This window comes from Sminthopsis crassicaudata, chromosome 1 (assembly GCF_048593235.1).
Source record: "Sminthopsis crassicaudata isolate SCR6 chromosome 1, ASM4859323v1, whole genome shotgun sequence".
NCBI lineage: Eukaryota > Metazoa > Chordata > Mammalia > Dasyuromorphia > Dasyuridae > Sminthopsis > Sminthopsis crassicaudata.
In genome coordinates this window covers 547,645,945-547,673,871 of record NC_133617.1, presented here as the reverse complement: position 1 = coordinate 547,673,871, position 27,927 = coordinate 547,645,945, and the positions used below count along the sequence as shown (strand labels likewise).

Below are 27,927 nucleotides of genomic sequence, written 5' to 3'. Positions count from 1 at the left end.
ATCTGTATCACACACTTTTTTTTTAATTTAATTTTTTTCATAATTACATGTAAGAAAAATTTTAACATTTTTTTCTTCTTCAGATTTTGACTTCCAAATTCACCCTTTCCTTCCCCTTCCCTCTCATTGAGAACCCAAGGAATTTGACATAGATTATACACATGTAGTCATGCAAAACACATTTCAATGTTAAGTCATTGTGTGGAAAAAAAAAGACAAAAAACCACAAGAAAAATAGAGAAAATAAAGGAAAAGTATCTTCCCTCTACATTTAGGTTCCATCAGTTCTTTCTCTGAAGATGGACAGCACCTTTCATTTCACAATTCCTTCAGAACTATCTTAGACCATTGTACTTCTAAGAAAAGCTTAAGTCATTCCAAAGGATCATCATATAGTATTGCTGTCAATGAGTACAATTTTCTCTGATCCTGCTCATTTAACTTTGCATCAATTAGTTCATATAAGTCTTTCCAAGTTTTTCTGAGAGCATCCTGCTCATCATTTCAGAAAGTGCAGTATTATTTCATAACAATCACATACAACTTATTTAGCTGTAGTTCAGGTGATGAAAATCCCATCAATATCCAATTCTTTGCCACCACTTAAAGAGCTGCCATAAATATTCTTGTCCATATAGATTTTTTTACTTTTGTTTTTTAAAATGTCTTTGGATTACAGACCTAGTAGCAAAGGTGTTGGTCAAAGAGTATGCGTGATTTGATAGCCTTTTAGACATAGATCCAAATTGCTCTCCAGAATGGTAGGCCATCAGAGTTTTAATTTTCCTATACCTTCTCCAACATTTTGCCATTTTCTTTTCCTGTCATATTAGCTAATTTTATAGAAATGTGGTGTTACCTCTGAGTTGCTTTAATTTGCATTTCTCTAATCAGTAGCAGTTTAGAGGATTTTTTTCATGTGATTACTTTGTCTGAAAACTGCCTCTTCATGTCCTTTAATCACTTAACAATTGAAGAATAGCTCTTATTTCTATAAATTTGATTCATATATTTGAGAGATGAGGTCTTTATCAAGAAAATTGCTGTAAATTATTTTTTACAATAATGATTATCAACTATATTTTTCTTTCCATCCTATTTTCACTCTGTTTTTCCTACTCTCTCCTTTCACCCTTCTATTTCTTCAAAGTGGCCCTCCTCCTCCTTCTCTTATGCCCTTCCCCTCCTCCTCTCTGTTTAGTAAGATAGATTTCTATAACCAACTGAGATTTCTATAACTTTGAGTCAATCCTGATGAGAGTAAGGTTCATGTACTCTTTTGCTTCCTTCCCTCATTTTCCTCTCCATTGTAAAATCTCTTTGCTGCCTCTTTTATGGCAGGTAATTTATTCTATTTTGCCTCTCCCCTTTTCCCATAACATTCTTTCTTACCCCCCCTTTTTTTTTTTAAAGATAGTCATCCTGTCACATTCATTCAACCTTGTACTTTCTGTCTATGTATACTCCTCCTAATAGCCTTAACAATGAAAAAGTTATAGGCGTCATAGTATCATTTGTCCATGTAGGAATGTAAACATTAACTTTATTGAATTATTTTTGAATGTGTTTTATTGTGATCTCTCATGTTTACCTTTTTATGCTTTCAAGTTTTGTATTTGAAAGTCAAACTTTTCTTTTCAAAACTCTTTAGCTCTGGTCTTTTTATCAGGAATGCTTAGAAGTCTTCTAAAAATTTTAAATATCTATATTTCTTCCCTCTGAAGTATTGTACTTAGTTTTGATGGGTAGGTAATATTTAGCTGTAATCCTAGTTCTTTTACCCTTTGGAATATCATATTCCCTCCAGTCTTTTAATGTAACCCTGTTTATGGCTTCATGATATATAAATATATATACTTTTTATCTATCTATCTATCTATCTATCTATTTATTTATTTATTTGTTTGTTTTTTTGCTATTTGCAATATTTTCTCCTTGACCTGAGAACACTTGAATTTGGCTAAAATATCCTGGGAATTTTCATTTTGGGATCTCTTTTAGTAGATAATCAGAGATTCCTTCCATTTTTGTTTTACCTGCTGGTTCTAGAATAACATCATAACAGTTTTTCTTGATAATTTATTGAAAGAAGATATCTAGACTCTTTTTTTTTTTTTTAATAGTTTTTAGATAGTCCAGTTATTCTTATGTCTCCTGGATCTGTTTTCCATGTCAATTGTTTTTCCAATGGGATATTTTATAATGTTCAGGCTAGCTCTCTGGAGGGCCTCAGGATCAGTCAGAGTCAGGATCAGTCAAAGTCCTTGGTTTAGGAGGAGAAGTGAAGGAGGTAGGCAAGCTGCCATGTGGTTCGTCAAAAATGGATCCTGGATTCCAAAGTCTGGAGCCTGAAGTCTTCCCTCCTGAGAGTGCTGGGCAGAGAGACTGTGACCCTTTCCTTCAGTCCTTCAATCCTTACCTCCAGTTATCTCACCGCAACACGTTCAGCAAGCGCCAATAGTGAAGAGAGCCATTACATTACCGTATCTTCTAAGTATATATAGAGAGAACCATTATCTCACATTAAGTAATTAGCCTTAAGTGCTCTGCTGTCTTAGATTCAAGTACACCTTTTCAGAGTTCCAGCCTTCTAAATAATTTCATATTTTCTTCAATTTTTTCATTCTTGTGATTTTGTTTTATTGTTTCTTAATGTCTCATGGACTCATTACCTTCCATTTGCTCAGTTCTCAATTTTAAGGAATTATTTTCCTTTTTTTTCATTTGGGTGATTCAACTTTTTAAAGATTTCTTTTCTTCAGTGGATTTTTTGTATAGCCTTTTCCATTTGACTAATTCTGATTTTTTAAGGCATTCTTTTTTTCATTGAATTTGAGTGCCTTTTTCTTTTTTATTTCTTTTTCTTCCCCTGTCTTTTTTAAATCATTATGGTTCACTTTAGTTTTTAAAAGTTGTTCAATATTTTTTGTCTCCTCTATCAACTTATGATTTTCTTGCATCACTTTCAGTTCTTTTCCTAATTTTTCCTCTACTTCTCTTACTTGAATTTTAAAATCCTTTTTGAGCTCCTCCATGACCTTGGGCCAATTTATACTTTTCCTTGAGGCTGGGGATATGGAAGTTTTGTCTTTATCGTCTTCTGAGTTTGTGTTTTGCTCTTCCCTGTAACCATAGTAACTTTCTATAGGCAGGATATTTTTCTTCTATATGCGCATTTTTCAGACAATTTCTTTATTTTTAACTTTATTCTAAAGTGGGGCTCTGCTTGCTGAATGCAGAAGGCATGTGAATGCAGGTCCCTAGCTTCAGGGTATTTGTGCAGCTGTTTTCAGAGGTAATTATAGGGAACTGTAAGTTTTTGGTTTTTCCAAGATGGCATATCTAGGGAGAAATATATTTACTACTTTCTTGTATAGTGCACTGGTCTGTGAGCAACCACAAATACTTTTTTTTTTTTTTTTTTTTTTTAATCCTGGAACTATGACCAGGGTCCTTGCTTGCTTGGAGTGGCAAACTCTGGTATGTTGACTCTCTTCCTTGCTCTGGGACTAAGACACAGAACTGCAATCCAGATGCAAGTATGAGCAATGCAATGGAGATCTGTCCCCTCTCCTTCAACCCCAGTCAGCAAAGGGAGCTTTGTTGTCTCCTCACTAGTTGACTGATCCCCTTATCATTTGTAGATTGAGAGGTAGAAAAACTACCACTACTGCTACTGATTCAATTTGCCTTTACAATTCTAGCTTGCTGGGGCTCAGTTTGTATTGGAACAGCCTGTGTTTTACTTTCATCCCCAGTGCAACAGACTTTTCCAGCTGATCTTCTAAGTTGTCTTGGGTTGGAAAATTGCTTCACTTCATTTTTTTGAGAATTCTACCCCTCTAAAATGTATTTTTGGCTCATTATTTAAAGGTATTTGGAGGAGTTTGAGGGAGAACTCAGATGAGTCCCAACCTTTTCTTCACTATCTTGACTCTGTCATTGTACCAATCATGAATTATTATTTTTCTGAGGAACTCAGTATTTCCCCAAATTTCCCTGTTACTATTGAGGATACCATCATCCTTCTAGTCAGCAAGATTCACAATCTCTCACAGTTATCTTCTGCTCTTTATTCTCTCTCATTTTCCATAATTAAATCAATTGACAACTTGTTTTTTCTGCTTTCACACATGGATCCTTCTCTCTACTCAGATATCTGTGAGCCAAAAGTAGTCTCCTTATTGTATCTTTGCTTCAAATCACTTCTCTTTCCAATCAGTCTTCCACACAGTGGGCAAAGTGATTACACTAAAGCTCTGATCAATTATGTAATTATGTCAGTTCAGTAAACTCTAAAGGCTTTTTATTGGCTCCAGAATAAAATTATTTAACCTTTATCATATTCCTTTAAATTTCCATTTTTTTATGTAAGTCTTATAATGAATATAATTATTATCCCAGTAGTGTGCACATGCGTGAACACACACAAATAATTTACAAATAAGTAATATACATATTGGGAATATGTCCAAATTTTTTCTTTTAATTAATGGGGTATACTGTCAAAAAAGTTCACAATTTTTTTTCCCTGTTTATCCTTCCTCTCTCCTTAAGGGGTGCTACATCAGTTGTGTACAGATGTATCCAGAAGGGGACACAGAAGCCTTATGCTCTCAAAGTGCTAAAGAAAACAGTAAGTGTATTTAATTATATATCTATACTTCCAAGGGACTACAGGGATTAGAGATTTCTGGGGTGTGGTAAAAGAAAATCTTATCCCCAGCTGACTATTTGAATATTGATCATAATGAAAAAAATGAAAATTTTATCTAACAGCAATTTCGGATCTTTGAAAGGAATTTGTGGTTTATTTCTGTTTCAATTAAAATGATGAGATGAGATTCAAGATGGAGAAAAAAGCAGTTTTGTAAAGAGGGATAGGCCTCTTTGAGGCTTCATTTTCAGAATATACACAATGTCTTCTGCCTGCTGCCAAAGCACATAGAGGGAGGCTTGTTGAGCCTGCTACTGGAATTTCATGATGACGTATAATTTATACATGTCATGCATAAAGCAGACAATTCTAAATGTTTCTGGTCTACTGTCCGTATTATAAAGAAATGGATTTTTGTTTTAACTGTTGAACTGGAAGTAGGAAAGAAAGCCAAATACTCTGATGGGGACAACTTGGTCATTTTTTCCACCTTTCTTTGGATTGACTCCAAGAAAAAAAAAAAAAAAGATTTGAGCTATTTCCCTAGAAATCTTTTGTATTTAGACTTTGTATATTATATTTTGTATTTATAAATATGTATAAATACATATATGTATATGTATTTAAATAATATATATATATATTTAAATCATATATATATATATATATATATATATATATATATATATATATCACTCAATAATCATTCAAAAGTGTCATTTCCTCAACAAAGGGCCAATGAGGGAAACAGGCACGAAATATTTGTTCATGTTTCAAAATTTATGTGGAGGATTGCTTCAAGCTAAGCATGCTGTATATACCTACGAGGTTTGGTCTCTCATTGGGCAGCCTCCATTACACTTGAGTTATGATCCAGAAAAATTGTATATGGAAGGATGATGACAGTCTAGAAAAATATCCGACTCCACCTAAAAAAGATGATAACATCCATACACAAATACCTGAAGCTAGTGGGAATATATTTCAATTAAAAATATTACTGTAATATGTTAGACTAAATGTGAAAAGTCTTTGAAAATTATTGGATGAGCTGGAGTGATGTTGCACAGTCATGCTGATGGACTGAAGAAATTTGGTCATGACCTTAGGGTCATGTATAAAATTGAGCCTGTTCTTCAACAAATGGATTTAAACAAGGAAATTTAATCCAGGAAAGATTGTAGTTCTGGCTAAACCCTTGAGAAATAGTTAGTAATTACTTACATGGGGAGGGGGAGAGGGAAAAAATTAGACTACAGGACTTAGATCTCAGCTTTGGTTTCCTTTCTCCTCCCTTTGATAGAAGAGTACCTTGTGAACCTCAGAGTATCATAAAATGTAGACTTTTCCTTCTTAAAAATTTTATTTATTTTATTTTTAATTTTTGGAATAAAACAAGCATTTTCATAACATCATGATAAAAAGATGATTATATGTGAAACTGCAAATCTATGTACAGCTTGCTCTTTCTTTTAAATATACAACAAAGTTAGCATGTAAATTTCTTCTTAAATTATTCTATACATACTTCTATTTATCAATTCTTTTTTTTGGGATGCAGATAGTATCTTTCTATCCCTTATATTTAATTTAGATACTTAACAATAGTCAAAATAGCTTATTTGTTCACATTTGTTCTTAAAATGATATTGCTATTACTATATACAATGTTCTCTTGGTTCTGTTCATTTCAATCTTCATTATCTTGTATAAATCTTTCCATGTTTCTCTAAGATCATTGAGCTCATCATTGAGCTGCATAAATGTCCTCAGCAGGCCGCATCTGGCCCACAGGCCGTAGTTTGAGAACCCCTGATATGTCTTAAATGGTAATAATGCTTTATCTTTTGAATGTAATTAGTATAGAATACCTAATTGATAGATAAATAAAATCCTTTTTGGAAAATAATTCAGAAATGCATTTAACTACATAATATCATTTGACTGATAATAAGTTTTGTTTTGAATCTATGAATTAAATGATGATACTATTTTATCTTACTAAGATGCTTATAATTTCTTATATTATGATTTTGGTTAATGGCTTAAGGTATTTGTCAGCCATTCCTAGTAATTTCAGTGTGACTTAATTTTGATAGAAAAAATTATAGTTATAATTCTTATAAACATTTTACTTTGGGTACCAACTTTTAAGTATTATTTTTTCATCAAGGTCTGTTTTACCCGTGGGGAATAAAATATCACTATTGTCCCAGTAGGAAAAACATATCTCACTTAAAAGAAGGCTATTATAATTTTGTTTCCTACCAAATACCATTTTCCCCAAAGGCTATTCAGTATTAGCTCTTCAAATTGTAGTCTCTACTACCTTTAGTAAGTTTGCTATTAAAGGTTAACATGGCAGTCCAACACTATTAAGTATCTCACAGGGTACATTTCTAGTCTTCTAAAACATAGGAACTGCAAACATAACATCTCTTGTGCAAACAAGAATGCATATTCCCCACAAAAATATTAAGATATACATTGTTATTGGTCCTTCAATGACAGAATTTAGGTATGCTACACTCAAATAATTCCATGCTGTAAATATATTTCTATGTCCTCTACTTGGTAAATGTAATAACTAAATACAGTATTGTCAATTGTAAACCATGCTATATGATTCCAACTATTTTTGTACATCAACATGTATATTAAATTGATTAAATAATACTTTGTGAGCATGAAAAATCTCAAAACTGACAAGCATTTCTTCAAATAGGATTTACAAGCTTATAGGCATGGACATTTTCCTATTCTGCTTTTATCTTAAGATGATGTCAAATTTCCTTGAGTTTTCTTTTCCTTTCTTTCTTTGGACATTGATTAATCAAAACTCTTCAAACTTCCAAATTGTACTTCTGTTCCTATACTCTGATTCAATACTTCGCTTACCTTGACTACTTTTTCAGTACCTCAATGTCTATAATATTTCCCAATCATATCCCAAATATATCCTCAGAACTAGTTTTCAAAATCTTTCTGAACCTCTCCTTTCCCAATATACATGATTCTTATATAAACTAATTATTTGCAACATTTAATTTTCCTTGATCAAAATGAAGACTTTTGTAAGTTTGGAGAAAACATCTTTTTCTCCAGAAAAAAAACCTAATCTGAAAAGGCAAAGAAACAGTACAATGTGGTATAAATAAAGACTATCCATATATTGTTTTCTACAACATAAACTCGTTAATTCTATTATGGAGTTTTCCATTATCTTAAAAGATTCTCTGCTATTTATTTTAATTCCTTTTAGGTTACTTTTCTTATAAATCACCTAGACAATTAAATTCTTTTCTCTATTTTTTTTCTCTATCTATTATTTTGTTTTTATAACCCTTTTTGAGTTCTTCCAGAAAGTCTTTTATTGGGGACCCTTGATCAATTTATATTTTTTCTAGCTGTTTTGATTGTCTTCTTTTGAGTTTGTATCTTCCTTCTCCCTACCACTATAGTCATTTTCTATGGTCATATTCTTTTGTTGTTGTTTTCTCCTCTTCCCAGTCCATTTCTTGATTGAAAACTTTATATTAAAGTTAGGCTCTGGGTCCAGGTGATACTGTTCCAAGTTTCAGGTTGTTTCTTCTATTTTTGTTTTTAATTTTTTTGGTCTTGTTGTTTTTCAGAGCTAGCTCTGGGGTATGTACGTTTTGTTATATAAGTTTTTGGTTCATACAAGGCAGTATATTCTAAGAAGAGGTTTGGTTACTGCTCTCCTCGCCAGTATTCTGGTCTCTTAGTGACCACAAGCACTCTTCTCCACCATGTAACTATGATCAGGGTTACTGTACCTCTGAGGATGCAAGTACTAGTTACCTAGTTTCCTCTTAACTCTGGAACTATAATCAGAATTGTGTCCAAGCAATCCGACAGAGATAGGCACTCGGTCCTAGCAATAGTTCCCCTGTAATCTTTCTGACCAGTTGTCCCATCCCTTTATTGTCTGTGGGTTGACACTTCCCAAAGCTGTGACTCTTGCTGCTAAACTCCTTGAAGGCCTGTTTTCATTCTGGCATTGCCTGCCCTTGATGGTCTGTGTTAGCTCCAGGCTCATCCACTACCCGCCAATAGATCTTTCCTACTGACCTCCTAAATTGTCTTTAGATGTCTTTCACTCTGAACTTTTGTTAGTTCTGTTGCTCCAGAATTTGATTTGTAGTCTTACTTTAAATTTATTTGGAGGAAAATTTGAGAAAACTCAGATTGATCCCTGTTTTTACTGTCATCTTGGTTTTGTCTCACACAATTTTAACATTTAGAAAATTTTCATTGTGCTGATCATCCTATTCCTTTCCCTTCTATTCTATTCCCTGATCTCTCATATTGTTAAATCTATTATTCTTTTCCTAAACTAAGAAAACAAAAGTATAGTAGTTATTTAAATTTCTTCATAGACATAAATACTAAAAGGTAATAGAATATAATTTATAATTTTTTTTTGCCCTTATTGTGTTAATTAGTGGCTTAAACCTAGATGTGTTAACTGACAATAGGGAATAGTATATTTAATTTCTCACTGAAATTTAAAGTAATGTAACTGCTGCTTCAAGTTCATTTTCATTATAGTGTTTGAAAACAGAAGTAAAATGTCATTGAAAGTGTTGGCAAAAATATCAGTCATAAAGCACTAGATTCATAACCTGATTTGGAATATGTGACATTATGAGCAATGACTCAATCAATAAGCATGCATTAAGAGCCTAAATTGTGCCAGGTTCTGTGCTAGGTTTTGGCAATACAAATACAAAAATAAAAAATTCCGTGTCCTCCAGTGACTCCCTTCTTTGAGCTTCTAGTAAAGTAGGTCATTTGTAAAGTAGGGAAGATATTATGTGAGAACCTTTCAGCACAATATAAAGGAAAACTTCTTCAAATCAGAGTTTTTTAGAGGTAATAATGCTTGAGCAAGTAGGGGATGCTTAGAGGCAGCAGATTCTTCACCCAGGCTTTCCTTGGGTTTATATCTTCTCTGGGTGGCTAGATAATTTTTAGATTCCTTGTACCTTTAGTAGAGCTAGATTACCTTTGATGAGAGTTAGGAAGGGGGAACCCCTTTTGGGTCGGTACAAGGATAGTCCAATGACGACGCAGAGTCCCTATAAAGGAATTTACAAGTCTGAAAACCTAGATTGATAAAAAAGGTTTATTGTAGGGGTTTGGAAGTAAAGTTTAGTTAGTAAAATTGAGGATAGAGATAAAAGGGCACTGGAATAGGTCCAGTGGGCAGAAACCCTTGACATGACCGACATAAGGATGCCATGTTTGGGACTTCTGCAAAGAGTGGACTTCCAGGGTTCCCTTTTTTATAATCTTGAAAGTGGGTGGAGTCCCACCTTCCTGGTTTCGGCCAGGATTAGCATTGAATAGAATTCAATGGATTTTTAGATAGGAAGAAGCTGTTTGTGGGGGTTGGGGAAACCTGAGAGATAGTGGGAGCTGGGAAAAGCCTTGGGGAAACCTGAGAGATAGTGGGAGCTGGGAAAAGCCCAGATGACCAGGATTTGTAAATTAAAGGTCAACCTTGGGGGTTGGGGATCAGAAAGGAATCTTAAAGGGACCTCAACCCCCATCAGATTTTAGATTCCTTCTGAGATTTTTTCTAAAAGTAAAATTCTATGATACTATGATATCACATGAAGCAGCTGAGAGAAAAACCTCTGTAAATTTTAAATTGCTATAGAAATGTGAGTTGGTATTATTTTCAGTTTTACTTTTTAGGTTTCAAATAGCATAAATCAAGATGCAAGTCATCCACAAGCATTTATTAAGCTTTTACTAGGTACTGTGCTAAGTGCTAGGGATTCAAAGAAAGGGAAAAAATTGGTTCTTATTCTCCAGGGGCTCACAATATAATGGGGATAGGAAGTATGCAAAAAGAAACTGTTAAGGATTTAACTTGAATTTTTCTTACTTTCCCTAGTATGACACAATTATAAGAAGTAATTGTAATACCACTCTTTTGGAAATCCAGATATTTTTATAATGTTTCTATTTATTGAGATTTGGTATCTTCTCTGGGTGGCTTTGCAAAGGTAGAAGAAAAAAATGTAGATATGGGGAGAATAATCTTATTTTTATTTGGTAGAGCCCTGCTGTCTTTTTATACTTAATGATAAGGAATTTTCAGATCTTCTCTAGAGGATAGTAGCTAGTCACGAGAGGCAACATGGCTTAATAGAGAATGGGCACTGGAATCAGAGAACTCCTGAACCAAGTCCCATATTTGGCACATATTGATTGTGTGACCCTGGGTAAATTAGTTACCACTCAGTGCATTAGGCATCTCTAAAAATATAACCTGCAGATCAGTTTTGACATGCATTCTTCATCAAAGAGAATTCCCTACACCAATTCCCTCACTCTTCAAAAAAAATAGTCATGCTAGAGTATTACTTAAACTAATAATACCCAGATATTTTAAATTAATGACATATTAAATATTTCTTGCTAATACATGAGTTTTTATCTCATTTTGTTACTTACTGTTCAGTCCAATTTTATCTGACCCTTTGTGACCTCATTAGGGGTTTTCTTGGTAAAAATAGTAGAATAGTTTGCTGTTTCCCTTTTCACTTAGAAGTTAAGTGACTATAAAGTAAGGCTAGCTCCCTGGAGGTCTTCGGGGTCAACCAGAGTCAGGATAAATTAAAGTCCTTGGTCTTTAGGGGGAGAAGTGAAGGAGGCAGGCAAGCAGAATCCTGAATTCGGGAATCTGGAGTCACCAATCTCTCTCCTCCTTGTCCTGCTGCCAAGTGACTCTGCCCTCTCTCACTCTGCCCTCCAATCCTTGCCCCTCATTACCTTAACACCAAACATTCATCAAGCCCCAAAGGTGAGAAGAGCCATTTATCCAAATATATGCTAATAGAATCATTGTCTCACATCAAATAAGTAATTAGCCTTAAGGGCTCAGTAGTCTGATTCAAGCTACCTTTTTGGAGTTTCAGCCCTCTTCAAGTGACTAAAAAAAACCAAATAAACCAAAAAATAAATGAATGCACGATTGAATGAATGAACAAACAAATAAATAAAGAAGTTAAGTGACTTGCCTAGGCTCACACATCTAGGAAGTATCTGAAGATGGGTTTATACTTAGGTCTTTCTGATTTTAATCTCAGAGCTCTATCCCAGAGCCATCAGCTGTCTCATCACATAATAGCACCCTTAAAAGAGAGAGAGAGAGCACATTGGAACTCAGTCTGGGTGAGGGGATCTTCCATTATAAATCTGGCTGTCTTTACTGTGAATGTGTATTTGTTTTCTGTCTAAGGTTTGGATAAACTGTCTTTGAAACCTTAGTCCAATAGACTTTTACAGAGATAGAACTAAAGCAGCCTTTTCTCCCTTAATCTCTTTCTTGGAACACACAGTAAGAACCCTCTTGAATGCAAAAGGAATATTCTTGCACAGATATGTAAATTCTTGTTATTTCCTCCAGTCTTTAACCTTTCTTATTAAGTCAGTGCTTCCCTGACATGTTTTGAATACAAGAAGGCACATGTTAGCCAGATCAGTTTTGTAATGAAATCTTTCTTCCTAGTATTCACTTATATTTTGTAAGGTAAAAGTAGACCTCTTTTTTTTTTTTGACAGTGTTAAAAATGCATGTGTTAAGAGGAAGGAAGGAGAAAGAGTTTGGAATAATATATATGTGTTGTTTGGGAAACAGTAAGTCTAATTAGATTTCCACTCTGTATTCTCCATAAAGCCTTTATCATAAAGTCAGATTTTTACCTTGAGCTCTGGAAGCAATGTTTATCTTTAAATAAATCCATTTGTGGTACATGCACAACAAATTACAAGCCAGTAATTTCTTTAAGCCTTGGAAAAACCCAGTCTCTTAATTCTTGGAAAGGAAAAAAATCATTCCAGCAATCACTGGTGCCCATAAAATAAAATGCCAAGAACCCGTCTGGAGTTTTGAATGTCTAGAATTACATGGGCAATCAGATGAATCTCTATTAACTTTGGACTCTCAAAACTGGAAAAAATCAACTACCCCATTTCCTATTTATGGTATTTGATTTATCTTTATAAAGTTGTCCCTAAAATTGTGAAGTTTGTCATTTTTTAATGGTGTGCCAATCTATTCTTTGTCTATACCCTTCCCCCATCCCTTCTTAGTCACATTTCTTTATGATTCCTCTTCTAATTCTCTTTCTTCCTGTCAATGTCTGCTCTCCTGAAATGGTAAAATGTAGCATCATGTCAATTTTAGTGTCATATTCTAATTTCAAGTATTTTCTTTAAGAATATTGTGAGAAAAAGATTTCTCTCTAGTTAGAACAGTTTAAGGTTTGGATGAATAGGCAAAAATCTCAGTAGGTAGGGGAAGCCTTTCATGCAATGACATAACTAGATTTGTCGAGTCCCTAATCTAATCCTAAAGAGCCCTAATGAGGTAGACTGTGAGCTTTTCTGTGTTATACATTGCTGCAAAATTGCTATTTTTCAGCTATACTCCTTAGAGTATAGAGAAAATAACTCCAACCTTAAAGACAGAGAACTGTGGTTCAAATTCTAGCTCTGCTATTTGGAGTTTTTAATTTCATAGATTTTAGAAGATACCTATCTAATCCAACCTATGATTTTGTAGATGAGTAAAATGATGTCCAGAGAGGAAAAATGACATGGTCAGAGTGTAGAAGGAAAGACACTTAGAATTCTTTATATCAACAAATTACTTATACCATAAATATATATAAAGTACTATAACATATGTCAGCTACTATTATTTTCAGTGTTTTAAGTTTTGCAAAGCATTTTCTTCATTCACAGATACAGAAATAGGTTTAAAGAGGTTAAGTGAATTATTAGGTGCCTTGGAGCTAATATGGGAAGAAGAATTTGAACTCAGAGCTCTTTCCTCTAAATCTAGCACTCTTTCCACTATAATGTGTTACTCTTAAATAGCGACTAAATTATTTCTTCACAAGAGCCACTATGTCATACAAGCAGTACAGGGGACCACTTATGTGTTATGATTTGAAGGTCATAAGAAAGCTTTTTATTAACAAATTTGTCAAAGAAACCTAATATTCTACTATCCATTACTTTAGAATAAGGTATTCTTTTCTTTCTCTCACTTAAAATATATCCTCTCTGTATCCCAAGAGTAACATTATTAGTCAATATTATGTATTAATATGCCTTAATATTAATTAACTTATGAGCTACTCTCCAAACCTACTTAGCTGAGATCAAAGTTAATAGGCAGCATGGTACAGTGGAAAAGAGTAGTGAACTTAGAGTGAAAGGTTTGAGATACCCCAGTTTTGTTAATATTACTTATGTGAACTTGAGCAAGTTACTTAGATGACGTCTAAAGTGCTTTGCTCTTTTTAGAACATTTAAGCTTTAGGACATCAGAATTCAGAGACATCAGAGAAAAATGGCATTATTAGGAAGCTGTATTTATTTAGATTTGTAAAATTTGTATTGTGGAATTATTAGATATTAGAACCTAAAAACAAATATTATTGTGATTTTATCACAAACCATCTATGAGTTTAATGAAAACTCCAAGTTAATGAAAGCCTCAATTTGCTTAACATCAGGAGAAAAATTTATTAATAAGTAAAAATTTGAAAATTCAGGAGTTGTTCAAGTTATCAAGATAAAATTTATTATTTTGTTCCACATGGCATTTTAGTTCTATTTATTTATAAGGAAAATCTTAACCTTGGATTTTTGCTAATAATTTGGTTTTATGTTAACAAAATAACTTTTTAATCTGAATTTTACATAATTGTTAGGTCTTTTCACCCGCAAGTTGTTACTGGCGTGTGTATTATGAGGAACAACAATACACAGGTAACAAACCATAGATTAACAATAATGAAAACTTAAAAGCATTCCATCTTTCTTACAATATCCTGAGGTCACATTTCTCAAAATTCAGCCAATAATTGTGGATAAATAGGAAACAAAAGAAAATTAATTAAATTTCACTCTCTTATAAAAGAAAGGAAGGAGGAAGGAAGGAAGTGAGAAAGTAAGAGAAGAAAAAAAGATAAGGCAGAATATTGTGTGCAATTTTGCTATCTGTATTGACCGAGTTGGAGCAGAATCCAAGTTACAAAGAAATTCTCCATGATATAATAGTTCCCTAAGTTTGTAGATGACATCTGAAGAACCTCCTGAAAAAGATAACATAGCCATTCAAAATGTTTGGCCTGATTATCTACAAAGGAATTACTAAATAGGGAAAAAAGTCAAATTTCCAGTTTTTGAAAAGTTGTTCAATTATAATATAACTATTTTTATCTCAATCAGTAGATATATCTGAAGCATAATATAAATAGATAATTTAGTAGACCAAGATTTAAGAGGAGAGTGTTGGATTGCCTTTAGGAAACTGAGAGCTCTTTTAATAACCCATAAACTCTTAGAAACACAGGCCCACAATTTTAATACTAATCTTTTGCTCTATGATATGGACTACAACAGTGAATTTTCTGTTGCTGGAATTCTGAAGCAGAGAATTAATGAAGGTTACAGTGTGTTTAAAAGAGATTTATCTGCTGGAAAGAGAAGTCAGACTAGATGTTCTCTGAGTTGTCTTCCATATGTAGAGTACTATGAGAAGTAATGTGATATAATTACTTTGGACTTAAAATCAGGATAGCTGAGTTTTGAACCTTAACTGTTACACTTACTCTTGCTATGTGATTGTGGTGAAACTACTTGATATATCCTTCAGTTTTCTCATATGTACAAAGAGTATAATATTTATACTACTTAATTCATGGGATTGTTGTGAAGAAAACGTTTTTTATATCTTAAAGCATTCTATAGAGCTAAGCTATTATTAATCTCTGAGATCTAATCTTAAAATTCCTAAAATGTTTTTTTATATCAGATCATCGCTATTTCATCTTTGTGGAGACTAAATGCCTTTCATTTATGCCTTCATGAGTTACTTTATTAGGGGCTTATTATATTTTTCTTTGAGGTTGTACTTACCTTAATCACCAAGTTGCTAAGTCAAAGAAAAACAAATAGCAGACCTTATTCTAAAAACACTCTTAAGCTCAAAAACTGTGTGATGATCATTTCTTTGATATTAGCTATTAGTTCTATATTTTTCTCAATTAAAGCTTGTTTTCCTTTTGCATGAATGAAAAACACTGCCTTGTGGGCAATAAAAGAGTAGCTCTGTGTTTACATTGCTGAATGTTGATCTGCCATATTTAGTCATTTTTCATAAAAATTCAAGAATGTGTTCCTAAGTACAAGTAACAAAGTGGCAAGGAAATATATTTTTAAAGTTTTAAATGTTTATAGATATCATTGAGTACTGACAAACTCTGCACTATTGTCTGAGAACTCTCTTATTTCTAAATAAAGGCAGATTTTATTTGTATGCTTCCTGTCTTAATATCAAGATGGCTTAAGATACCCTTTACATTCTTAAGGAACTAATGGTAAAAATGACTTCAAATTAGATGCATGAACTTTGATGATTTGTCTGTTAGATATTAAGGAGGGAAATAGTATAAAATTTTCCTTAGAATTTTTCCATCAAAGTTCATTGATAAATTCCTCTCTGTTCAAATGGTTATCCAAACATCAACTCTAAAACCTGATTTACATAGGATCACAAATTTACAATTGAATGGAACCTTAATAATAGAGTGCGCCCCTTTCATTTTACAAAAGAAGAAACATGTTACATGTTATATAACTTTCCAAATTTTGTGACAGAGATGACCTAGGTCTTTTGATTTTTGGTTTAGTTTAGTTGTTATACCTTTTCTACATTCTATTACAAAGAATTAAATGAAAATTAAAGGTCTATTCCCTCCCCCCCCAAAAAAAAACAAAACCCAATCATCTTTGGTTAGAAGGTATTGCTATTTTTTTGTTCACATGCACTCAGAAGGCCTAGATTGTAATTGTTATAATTGCCACATTACAGCTGTGTCATTGTAGGCAATTCCTTTCTCTACTTCTTCATCTGTAGAAAAAGGGAATTTGATTAGATCAGACATTTTTAATATGGGGCAAACAAAATTCTAAGGGAGTTCAAGGTTGAATTTCTAGGGGGTCAGCGAATTTGTATGGGAAAAGTTTTTGATAACTATTAAAAAACTTTAAATTTGAATAGTTTCACTGTAGTTTCCTTTATAATCCTATGCATTTTATTTCATGCATTTAAAAACATTATTTTGAGAAAGGATTCACAGACTGATAAGGCATCCATGACACATAAAAAGGGTAAGAAATTCTGAACTCTTAACTCCTTTTCATTTTTAGACTTAGCACTACAGAAATCTCTTCTTTCATTGACCATATAACCTCTCAAATTCTTACACTCCTCTCATATCTTCTAGAATGCCTACTCATTTGCTCAGAGTAGAAACTTAGTGATTATGATTGAAGGATTAATTTTAGAAAGTGAGGGAGCAGAGATAAAAAAATAAACTGGGTTATATAAGTGTTTCATAAAAGGGAGGTAAGGAAAATCACAGACGAAGCAGAAAATTCTACCCATAAATCTAATTAAAAGAAACCATAGTTGGGATCCACTCCATGGCAAAGTTAGTGAAGTAGCCTTCAAAATTTTCAATTGGTGTATGGACATATCAAGATTCATCTCTTCCTTTTATTTTTGTTAATCTCAAAAGGCATTAAGCACTTAAATTTAAGGTCAAGCAACTTGAATAAGGTATTTTTTTAAATCAATATTTTACTTAGGAGTCCTCTCATATTTAGATATTTAGCCATTTAGATAAAATCTATATATTATTTTATCTTTTTTTACTCTTCTTAGCAAGATCAAGTAGTCAGAGCTATAAATTCTTTATATGTAAAATGTTTATGAATATTTTAAGATGAAAATGTACAATGAATGTGGTCTGACATGAAATAAATTTACTATGCACAATGACTCTAGAATCATTAGCATAAATTAGTCTTTTAAAATACTATACGCCTTATTATTGCCATGATTTAGTATTTTTTGACATATAGTAGATATTATCTTGAGTGTATATAGATGATATGAATGTCCTACAAAGATGTGTATTTTTTACATAGAAACTATCTTATTAGCCATGCCATTTTGTCTCTGCTGCTTTGCCTGGTTTCAATTCCAGGGAACAAGAATTTGCACTTCTAAACTCACCACTTTGCTGCTTACTCAGGCCTTGATTAACCTCACCTGCCTCAGTCACCTTTTTTTGATTAGAGGGCTGAAGGATGGTTTACCTAATTCCTCCAGATGACTTTTTTCTAGAGTGCAGAAATCGCTCTTTCAACTCACTCCACTTTATCAGATGCTCTTCTTCATGGTTATATCTCCATGGAACAAGATGCTTCTTTCTGGGCACTTCCTGGTGTTCCACCCTCCCCTTCCACTTTCCTTTTCCTTTTATGTGTTTTCTCCCTCTTTAAATTATAAATTTCTTTTTATTAATTGCATTCCAGTGCTTAGCACATTGCCTCTCACATAGTAGATGCTTAATGTTTATCTGAATGAAGTGAACCTTGGATGGGATTTCTTGTGATTTTGGGTTCTAGTTGTTAAAAAGACTGGACACAAAAAGGAAAGAAAATGTAAATAAAAACAGAACTGACCATTTCTAAACTGTAGAATTAACCGACTTTGCTTTAAAACTAGAGGTCAGAGTTTAGCAGAAGGGGCAAGATTCTGCTAATTAATCTCTAGGTAATGGGAAATGCAAAGGGAAGAGAAACCACAGGGACATCCAGCGATGTCTCCTACTGTTACCTGCTTCATCTTATCATTCTTGCCTTTATTACCTTTAATACAGTAAAAAGTTTCTATGAAAGGTGTTTCTTTTAACTTTTATGTATTTTGTCTTTTAGGTAGACAAAAAAATAATTCGAACTGAAATAGGAGTCCTTCTTCGCCTTTCACATCCAAACATCGTAAGTTATTTTTCCATCCTTGTAAACTGAATTATTTCCAACCTCTTCCTTCCCTCTCCCTTTCCTTCTCCCTCGCCCCCTCCCCCTCTCCCTCCCACTCTTCCTCTCCTTCTCCCTCTCCCTCTGCCTCTCTCTCTCTTTGTCTGTCTCTATCTCTCTTTCTGTTCTGTCTCTCTTTCTCTCTGTCTCTCCATATATATATATATATGTTTATCCTGCACCTTCTGATAATGAAGAATATGCTTGAGTATATTTGTGGTAGAACTAGTCCAGATATTTTCTTTCTTTTGATCACATTTATAACTGATAAAATTTTGTGGCCAAATCAAGCTTATAATAGTTCATGGTGGTAAATATGACCCCAAACTTGCCAATCACCAATATTCCTATTCATTCATTTCATAATTTAAAGCAATTATCTGAGATAGATAATATGTTGCCACCTAATCACTGAGCATTTAGTGAATGTGTTTTTTCCTTCTAGGAATCATTGTATTTTTCTAGGTATAAGATCCTGAAATCACAAACAGATATCCTCATCCTCCCCACTTGTATTTTATACATTTTTATAATTAGAAACAATCAACTCTATATTGAAAATTTTAAGTTTCCAAAATACCTTGGAAAATCACTTCAGATTATATTGAATAATTAAAACAATCAATCATTTAAAGCACCATGTTAAACACAACAGACAAAAATTAAAAAAAAATTCCACTTGAGAGATCCACCTATCTTTTGGGGGTGATATAATGGAAGAAACACTGGACTGAAAATAAAAGAACATGGTTTCTAGTTCTAGATCTGCTCCTAACTAGCCATGTGATTAGGGGCACATCATTTTACTATATGGAGCTCATTTACTCATTTGTTTACTCATTTGTAAAATAAGTGAGTTAGATTAAATTACCTTTGAGATCTATTTCTATTTCTAACACAGCATAATTTTATACTAGTATAGTTACTATTTACATAATAAAGTGCTATATAAATGCAAGTGAATATAATATATCATTATTGTTATCTTTTTAATATTTTTTCACTAGATTTAAGATAAAAATGACTCTGGGATAATAGCCATTCTTCTATTATTTCATTATATATTTTTTCTACTACTACACTGGTAGATAAAGAAAATTAAATGAATACTGTTTTAATTCTATATTGTATTGATTTTATATTGTAATTGAATCTGCATCTGCCTAAAGTTACCTATGTCCTTGAATTGACTTCAGGAATGTAGTTATCCTTTTGATTTAATTTAAAGTTATAGTTAAAATCAAAGTTATCATATCTCATGTCAATAGCCCCTGGGATAACTACAAGACATCTGTTTATTATCCTTAAGCCTCACAAGTTGACCTGATACCACCTTCCAAAAGAGTTAGTGTCTATCCTTGTCTATTCTTGTAAGGAAAGTTATATTTATTTAGGGGAGTTCCAAGAGACAATAAATCTGTTAGTTTTGATCATCTAGGGAAGATCACAAGATGCAAGTGGGTCCCATAAAATAATTAATATTCCTTTATTGACAGAGAATTGTCAGAATGATGTGAATGCCAGCTCACTTTTCATAGTATAGCAATCAAAATGTTCCTGCTTCAAATTTACAACTTACCACTTTTTTTCCATGCCAATCAAATACCCCTTTGTTATGTGTCAGTAAAGAATATTGCTTTTTTCTCACTTGAGAAACCTGAGGTTGTCAGTTTGAGCCACTTTGTTAACAATTATATGCATTACTTTAATAAACTGATTTTGTTCAAAATTCTTTGCCTCAGTTTACTTACATTAATTTCATTTGCTACATGAATAAAATATTTGCTTTTTGTTGAATAAAAGTTTTAGGATACAATCTTAACTCTATAAAGTTATTTGAAAACATACTTGGAACATCTCATAATTTTTGTATCTTCTGTCGCTTCTTTATTCTTTGAAAGCTTTTCATTCCATGTGTTTCAGAGATTATGAAAATTTTGAATGCATGAATTGGTTTCATTATTATCTCAAGAGAGCATCTGCCCAAGAAAAAATACTTATGAAAATTCACAGGATCATAGAATCTCAGAGTTGGAAGGAATGCCAGAGATCATCTAGTTTAACTCCTACATGAACAAGAATCAACTCAATGACATAACTGCCAAATGGTCATCCACTCTTTGTTTGAAGACCTCTAGTAAAGTGGGAGGGACCCAGTACTTCCTGACATTAAAATGCCTCAGAATTGTATTAAATCATGTTCATTTAAAGCCCTGACTCAGCTTGGTTAGAAACTTTTTTGGATACTTATTTATATGAGGCCAAAAAGATTTTGTGGCATCAGTGTGCTAAAGATATTGTCATAGGAATTTCTCTTTCTTGTGCACTGAGAAAGCTCTGGACCCTGGACATTGTCTGGAATACTTAAAACTAAGGTTTAAGTACTTAAAAGCTAGTCATTTGCAAAGAGCTATCTATCCATCAATTTTTGGATACAAGTCAGGAAACCGGAGGGAAACATCTCTCTTAAAACTGATTTAGTTATCTTAAAATAGATCAATTTTCATTTTTCTCAGAAACATTCTAGTTTGTCCTCAGTTGCATGACCATTGCTTTTTTTTTTTTCACTTTCAGTATTTTTTCAGACCACCATGTAACCAGAAATTTTGTTTAGTATTTCTCCTTTCTACTTTAATTCCTCTTTCACTCCAGGCTCTCTTGATTTCAAAATAGTTTTTTGATTCTCTAAAACTAATATGGCCTAATATAGTTCAGAAATATCATTATCTAGAAGAGTTCTGAAACTGAATTGTTTGTTTAAATAAAGAGGGCAACTGAGATCTGTGATAAAAAATTCTTTATGAAGATAAAGAAGAAAAGATAATAAGTATTTGTTAAGCATATACTATGCACTAGGCTAATTATTTTTCAAATATTATCTCATCCAATCCTTACAAAAATACTGTGAGGTTATTATTACTACCTTCATTTTATAGATGAAAAAACTATGTCAGTTAGAGGTTGTGACCTTCCTAGGATCATACAACTAGTATGTGACTGAGGCCAGACTTGAAGTCTAGACCAAGTGGCAATAGTCATCATACTACCTTTCCACCTTTGATAAAAGTCAAACTACCTTATCTCTGTTTTGACTAACTTTATTGCAAGGAAGTAGCAAATGAATTCTTTACAATAAAACTAAAGACCTCTATTAACTAGTAATTTTCTACTGTTTTGGCATTGATAGACTGTTCATTTAGTTTCAGTTAGTTCCCTAATTTATAGTGTTAGAAAAGCTGAAAATGATGAATTTGTGACTTTTTTATGCTTCTCTGCAGATAAAACTAAAAGAGATATTTGAAACACAAGCAGAAATCAGCCTGGTTCTGGAATTGGTCACAGGAGGGGAACTGTTTGATAGGTGAGTGGTCTATAAAAGTCAACTTTCAGAAAAGTTTATATTTTGGATTGTAAAAAAGAATCCATAGAGAATTTCTTCTGTTTGTCCATCCATTTATCCATTCTTTTCTAAATATCCACCCAATATTAAATACTATTTTCTTAAAAGAATAGTAGAGTGATAAGGCACAAACACAGTGGTAAATCACAATGATCTCTAATCAACTTATTAGTGAGACGAAGAATAAAGATTTATATGAGATTTGTGTGGAAAGATTGTGGTAATAATATACACACATTATTTTCTTAATTTGTATATAATTTATTTGGAAATTCTTTAAAGAAAATTAAAAAAGATATTTCTACTGAAATAAATTCTCAAGAGGGAAAAAATATCATTGAATAATTGACAATTGATAGACTACTAGAAGAATGACCAAAATCTTTGGAGCTTGGCAATTAAGGAGAACATTGCAACATCTAATTATACTGCCAGACTATAAGTAGATTTATAGTTTTATGAAAGTGTTACTGTAACTCAGAGGAGAAAATGTAAGGTTAATTGTATCTTATGAGAAAAATATTACATAATATAATGCTCAATATTTCATTACAGGTGGATCTTCCTTTTAATCATAAAGTTAAGACCCAATTTTTCTATGCAACAGAATTTTCAGAGCCCTGACTTCAGAGCGCTTCAAGTTATCTATAACAGTATATTATATAAATGACTAATTTTGCAAAGCTGCATTCTTTTTTCTTTCCAAGGGAAAATGAGGATTGTAAGTGGGCATTGTCCCACAGATAGTAAACCTAACTTAGCATATTGAAATCATTCATATTGCCAACAGAATTTTAACTGCCATCATATGAAAAAAAAGTTTTATAAATGATTTTTTTCCCTATATCTTCTATGGTGTTTTAAAGATACCATAATGCATACAATAGATATCTAGTCCTTTGTTTCACTTGTTCCTTTTTTATTAAAACCTGTTCATATCCATATTTTCTCTTTTATAAAATATAGAACAATTATGGATATGTATTAGGTAGTCAATTATTTGATTTTAAATATTAAATTTAAAAGTCAACACATAGTAAAGCTCTGATTATTATTTTCATAACTTAACATTTAATGCTTATTTTACCATATCTTACTGTTCCTCTTTATAGAATTTTTCTAGTCATGTAGTCCATGTCTTTTAGGTGTCTTAGAATCTAGATCTGAGAGCAAGTAGATAGATTGTAAGCTTCTGGAAGTTTACTTACTGTAACTATTAAAATGCCTTGAATATTGTAGGCATTTAATAAATATTTGTTAATTTGAATTGAATAAACCTAGAATAGAAATTAGGTAATATTCTATATCATTTACTTCTATAACTATGTTATATAAATATATCTTTGCATCCATTATCTATTTCTCTATTATCTATATGTGTCTTTGCTTCTCTAGTCTTTCTGTCTCTCTTTCTATCTGTTTCTGTACCTCTCACCTATTCTTAGCTATAGCAATATGATAAAAAAGAAAAGAATATTGGAAATGGAGTGAAAGATCCTGGGCTCAAATCTAGCTCTGCTACTTACTAACCTATGTGATCTTGGGTCATTCTGACCCCAGTGTTCTCATTTGTGAAATGAAGGGGTTGAACTAGATGATTTTGAACACCAGTGGATCTATTTCTATTAACATTTCCATCCCTTTCTATAAACATTTTGATAGGAACAATATTTTCACAGATAGTTGGGGCTATCTTAACACTATCCAAATAGGCTAATTTTTCCTTAAAGAGTATTGAAGCCATCCTTGAGATTTAATTGGCTCAAGCAACTAAGAGCCAGGCATCAATGTAGCTTCCTGGCTGTCTGGTCAAAAAAGTCATGAAAAGCTCCAGCTGGCTCCTGAAAATTTGGACCAGCAAAGTTATTAAAGTGACCAACATTAGATAACTAACTCTGGGAAAACTCTATCCAACTAAATCGACTATACCCTTAATGAATATCCTTTCCCTACTAAATGTCTTTATTCTACTATAACTAAATAACCCTCCTTTTCTAAATGTCTCATTTCATTCTAATCTTAAATTTGAGCCAGTAGACCCTCTTGGTTATCTCTAATCTATCATACTACCTATCCAATATACATCGTTTATGTATTCAGGAATCTGTTCACTTTTTTTTTATGCTAAAGGACCATGGCTGGTTGGTTGTATTAGGGCATAATTTAAAAACAGTTCCATATGAAAAAAGGAAAAGAAAAGAGGTTTTGTTAAATCCAATGTTTCCAAGCTTATCAATTTTCATATAGAATGATACCTTTATATTTAAATGGAAGTCATTTAAAGATTGGCAATAGCCAGTAAGCATTTAACAGAGTCTTTAAAATCAGTGGTTTTTATGTGTGGTATCTTTTTATTTTCAAATGAACATTTTGCCAATAGTATGAATAGATCACTAACACTGAAATATTTAATTACTCCATCAAAATACTGTATTTTGCAGTTATTTTAAAATTTTCTTTAGGATGAAACTATCCTTGGATTAGAATGTAAACTCGAAAATGAATTTTATCTAAAAACAACTTTAATTTTAAAAGGAATTGTTAAAATTATTTGCATTTCCAATCTGTTATAGAGATTATCTTCATTTTTATACTAACATTGATCTTAATCTATCCTTATTAAATATTTATGCAAACTAAAGATTATGCAATATGATGTATGAATTGAAAAAAATGTTCAGCAATATTTTAATAGAAAACAAATTGCTTAAGGTGTCTAGGCAGATACCCAACTGAGTAGCATGCCAGTAACAATTTCTGGTTGCCCACATTTTAGCAAATGGGCAGGAAATAACTCATCTGATTTGTTTCTCTGAAAATTTGATTAAGGGAAAAAACATTTTTAGGGAGAAGTTACTTCCACAACTTTATAATAGGATTTGTTGGATTTGCTTATGATGCAATAATATTATTGTAATGTGGTGTTATGGGGTAGGGCCAAATATATGGAATCTGACTGTGGATAGTTTGATGTTTCAGTTAATATGGGAATTTTTTAGGGGGTCTATAAAATACCCATTTTCTTCTTTCTTTCTGTAGCAGTAAAAGTAGCCTATTATAATGGATAGAGTGCTAGACTTGAAATCAGAAAGTTCTGGGTTCAAATCTCACCTCTGACATATACTAATGGTGTGACAATAGACAAATCTCTGTACTAATATAAGCCTCAGTTTCTTAATATGTAAAAACAGTGATAATAGTTGTGTTGTTGCATGCCTGTAATCCCTGTTTCTGGAGAGGATAATATTAGTAGATTGCTCCAGAACCGGGCTAAGACAGAAGTACTTAGCATGGCATCAATATGGTAAGCCCATGGGAATAGGGGGCCACCAGGAGCAAACTAAGAATGGGCAAACTGGTCCAAACCAGAAATGGAGCAGGTCAAAGCTCTTGAGCTTATTAGAAATGGGACTGTGTCTTTAGGGGCCAATGCATTTTCAGCCTGGGCAAAAAAATACAAAAAGAAAGTAAGAAAAGTGGCATAATAAGATAACACTAATAGTACCTATCTCACAGAATTATTGTGAAGCTTGAATATGTGTATGAAAGCACGTTGCAAATATTAGAAATGTGTCGATGGTTGTCATGTAGAAAGTAAGGGAATTATTTCATTTTTCAACTCTATATATGTTTAAAAAACATATTCTTGATTAAAGACTCAAGGAATGCTTTCTTATATATTGGATTTCTTCCAAAGAATGAAAATTTCCCAGAGATGAAAAACAGTAAGAAACAAGCCAAGAAGAAAAAGATGAAAAGAAAGTTTTCTAACTAGAAGAACATACTGTAGCTAGAGGTGGGGAGGGTTTGAAATGTTGACTGAAAATTATATGATAGTAATGAGACTTTTCATGAAGATAGATCTGGATCTTCTAAGGAAGAAACATGATTTTATGAACCATGAAAATAGAAGGTGGAGCTATAGCTGATAATAGGTTCAAAAATGATTAAATGATTTTAGGATGTGGCCATCTTTAGATAGCATGGTGAGAGAGATGTGTGACTTTTCTGGAGTCCATATAAGGATCATGCATAGGTTGCTGAGTTATTAAAATTGTCAGCTAAAATTGTTGGCTCATTCATATGACATCAAATTTAAATAACACAATGGCAGGAGGGAATGCTAAAGGCTATATGAAAAAGTTAGAGTCCAAAAATATCTCAATAGGCTGGAATTAGGGTGTTAATACAATAAGATGATATTTAATAAAGTTAAGTGCAAGATCCTATACTTAAGTATAAGCTCATGAAACTATTGCTTAATAGCAGCTTGTTTGAAAATAGACAAAGGGATTTTAGTTTACTATAAATTCAGTAGGAGTCAGCAGTATGATTTAATTTAATGCATAAGCTACATAGAAGTACAGGATGCAAAACAAAGAATATAATCTATTTATTCATTTTATTCTCTGCTGGTCAGATCTTATGTAGAATTATCTTGAGAGGGTAAGGAGGGCATTGATAAAACTCCTGGTGAAGCCATAATGTCTGCAAAACTTGAGTGCAGCCAAACACAACTAAAATGTAATTGGGAAATGTTCAACAAAAGAAATAAAAATACAACAGAATAATGTTTATTTGTGATTTTCTAAGTCAATATTCCTCCAACAGAGATCCATTTCTATCTGTTTAATACTATTTAAGAAAACTTCATGAGATAATGAGCATAAAGAATTCAAAATCATGTCATATGAATAGCAGTTAAACTTACTGAGCATCTTTAGCTCAGATGATTAAATAAAACAAATATTTATTTATTTGCTAAGGCAGTTGGGATTAAGTGACTTGCCCAGGGTCACATGGCTAGGAAGTGTTAAGTCTCTGAGGCCAGATTTGAACTCAGGTCCTCCTGACTTCAGGGCTGGTACTCTATCCACTACACCAACTAGCTGCCTCAAAACAAAAATTTATTAAATATCTACTTCATGCAGGATATCAAGCTAGATTTGGGGGATGATTCAAGATTCAATTAAGACAAAGTTTCTGTCCTTATAGAATTTACAATTTAATAGTGTATTTTAGAGTCTTAAAAGTAGACCCCAAAGTCATAGTATAGTTTTCTTTAAATATTTCAAGATTTGTCATATGAAGAAGTCATGTTAAACTTATTCAGTGTGGCTCTACAGAACAGACTTAGGACCAATCAATAGAACTTATAAGGAATTAGATTTTGTCAGGATACTTCCCATGAAAATCCCTAATCTGACCCCTTAAAATGGCATAGAGATGATCCTGGGTCTTTCAAGAAAAGACCAGTGGACCACATGTCCCAGCAGATCTCAAGTCAGGCATCTGTGATGTTAAATATGTCTCCTGGCTGAATACTAGTTTAACTAAATTTGGAGAGGCGCTTATCACCAGGTTGGCTGAAGGGTGGTGAATTTGTTTTTTTTACCACAGCACCTCTTGAAGACCATCTACTAAGTCACAGAGGACTTGTTATCTGTATTAGTGGAGGGAATAACCACACCAATTAAATCATGGATATTTGACATATTTACAGGTAAGAAAGAACTTTCTAACATTGGAGCTGTCCAAATATCAAATAGATTGCATCATAAGATGATGAGTTCCTTGCCATTGAAAGTATAAAAGGAGAGATTAGATAACATCTTTTGGAGCATATACTTTACAGTGAGTCCCAGGGGCTTGCACTTGAAACCTCAAAAATTACTTCTAACCTTTAAGCTGCTATGTGAATTTATGAAAATTCAAACAAAATCTGATTAGTGAATGGTTTCAGGCTAAATTTAAAAAAAATTCATAGTTCAATCATTAAAACTTTTTGGACTCAAAATGTTGACTCTTACATATTTCTAAAATCATGGACTTTCAGGAACAGTAGTGGAAGACATTCAGTAGTCTTTTAGTCCATTTCTTTTTGACTAGCTTCATCTAACGATTTCATTTATTAGTTTTTAAAACAAAT

At 32.7% G+C, this 27,927-nt stretch overlaps 1 protein-coding gene across 1 annotated transcript in view; it reads left to right on the top strand.

Annotated features, from left to right (window-relative positions):
• The window catches only part of CAMK4 (calcium/calmodulin dependent protein kinase IV), a 182,811-nt gene that overhangs the window by 68,106 nt on the left and 86,778 nt on the right, over positions 1-27,927 (top strand). Inside the window, exons 4-6 of the mRNA XM_074282001.1 lie at positions 4,558-4,636; positions 18,497-18,559; positions 21,877-21,959. Of these exons, the coding sequence (XP_074138102.1) occupies positions 4,558-4,636; positions 18,497-18,559; positions 21,877-21,959 (225 nt within the window). The remainder of the gene's footprint in view (positions 1-4,557; positions 4,637-18,496; positions 18,560-21,876; positions 21,960-27,927) is intronic.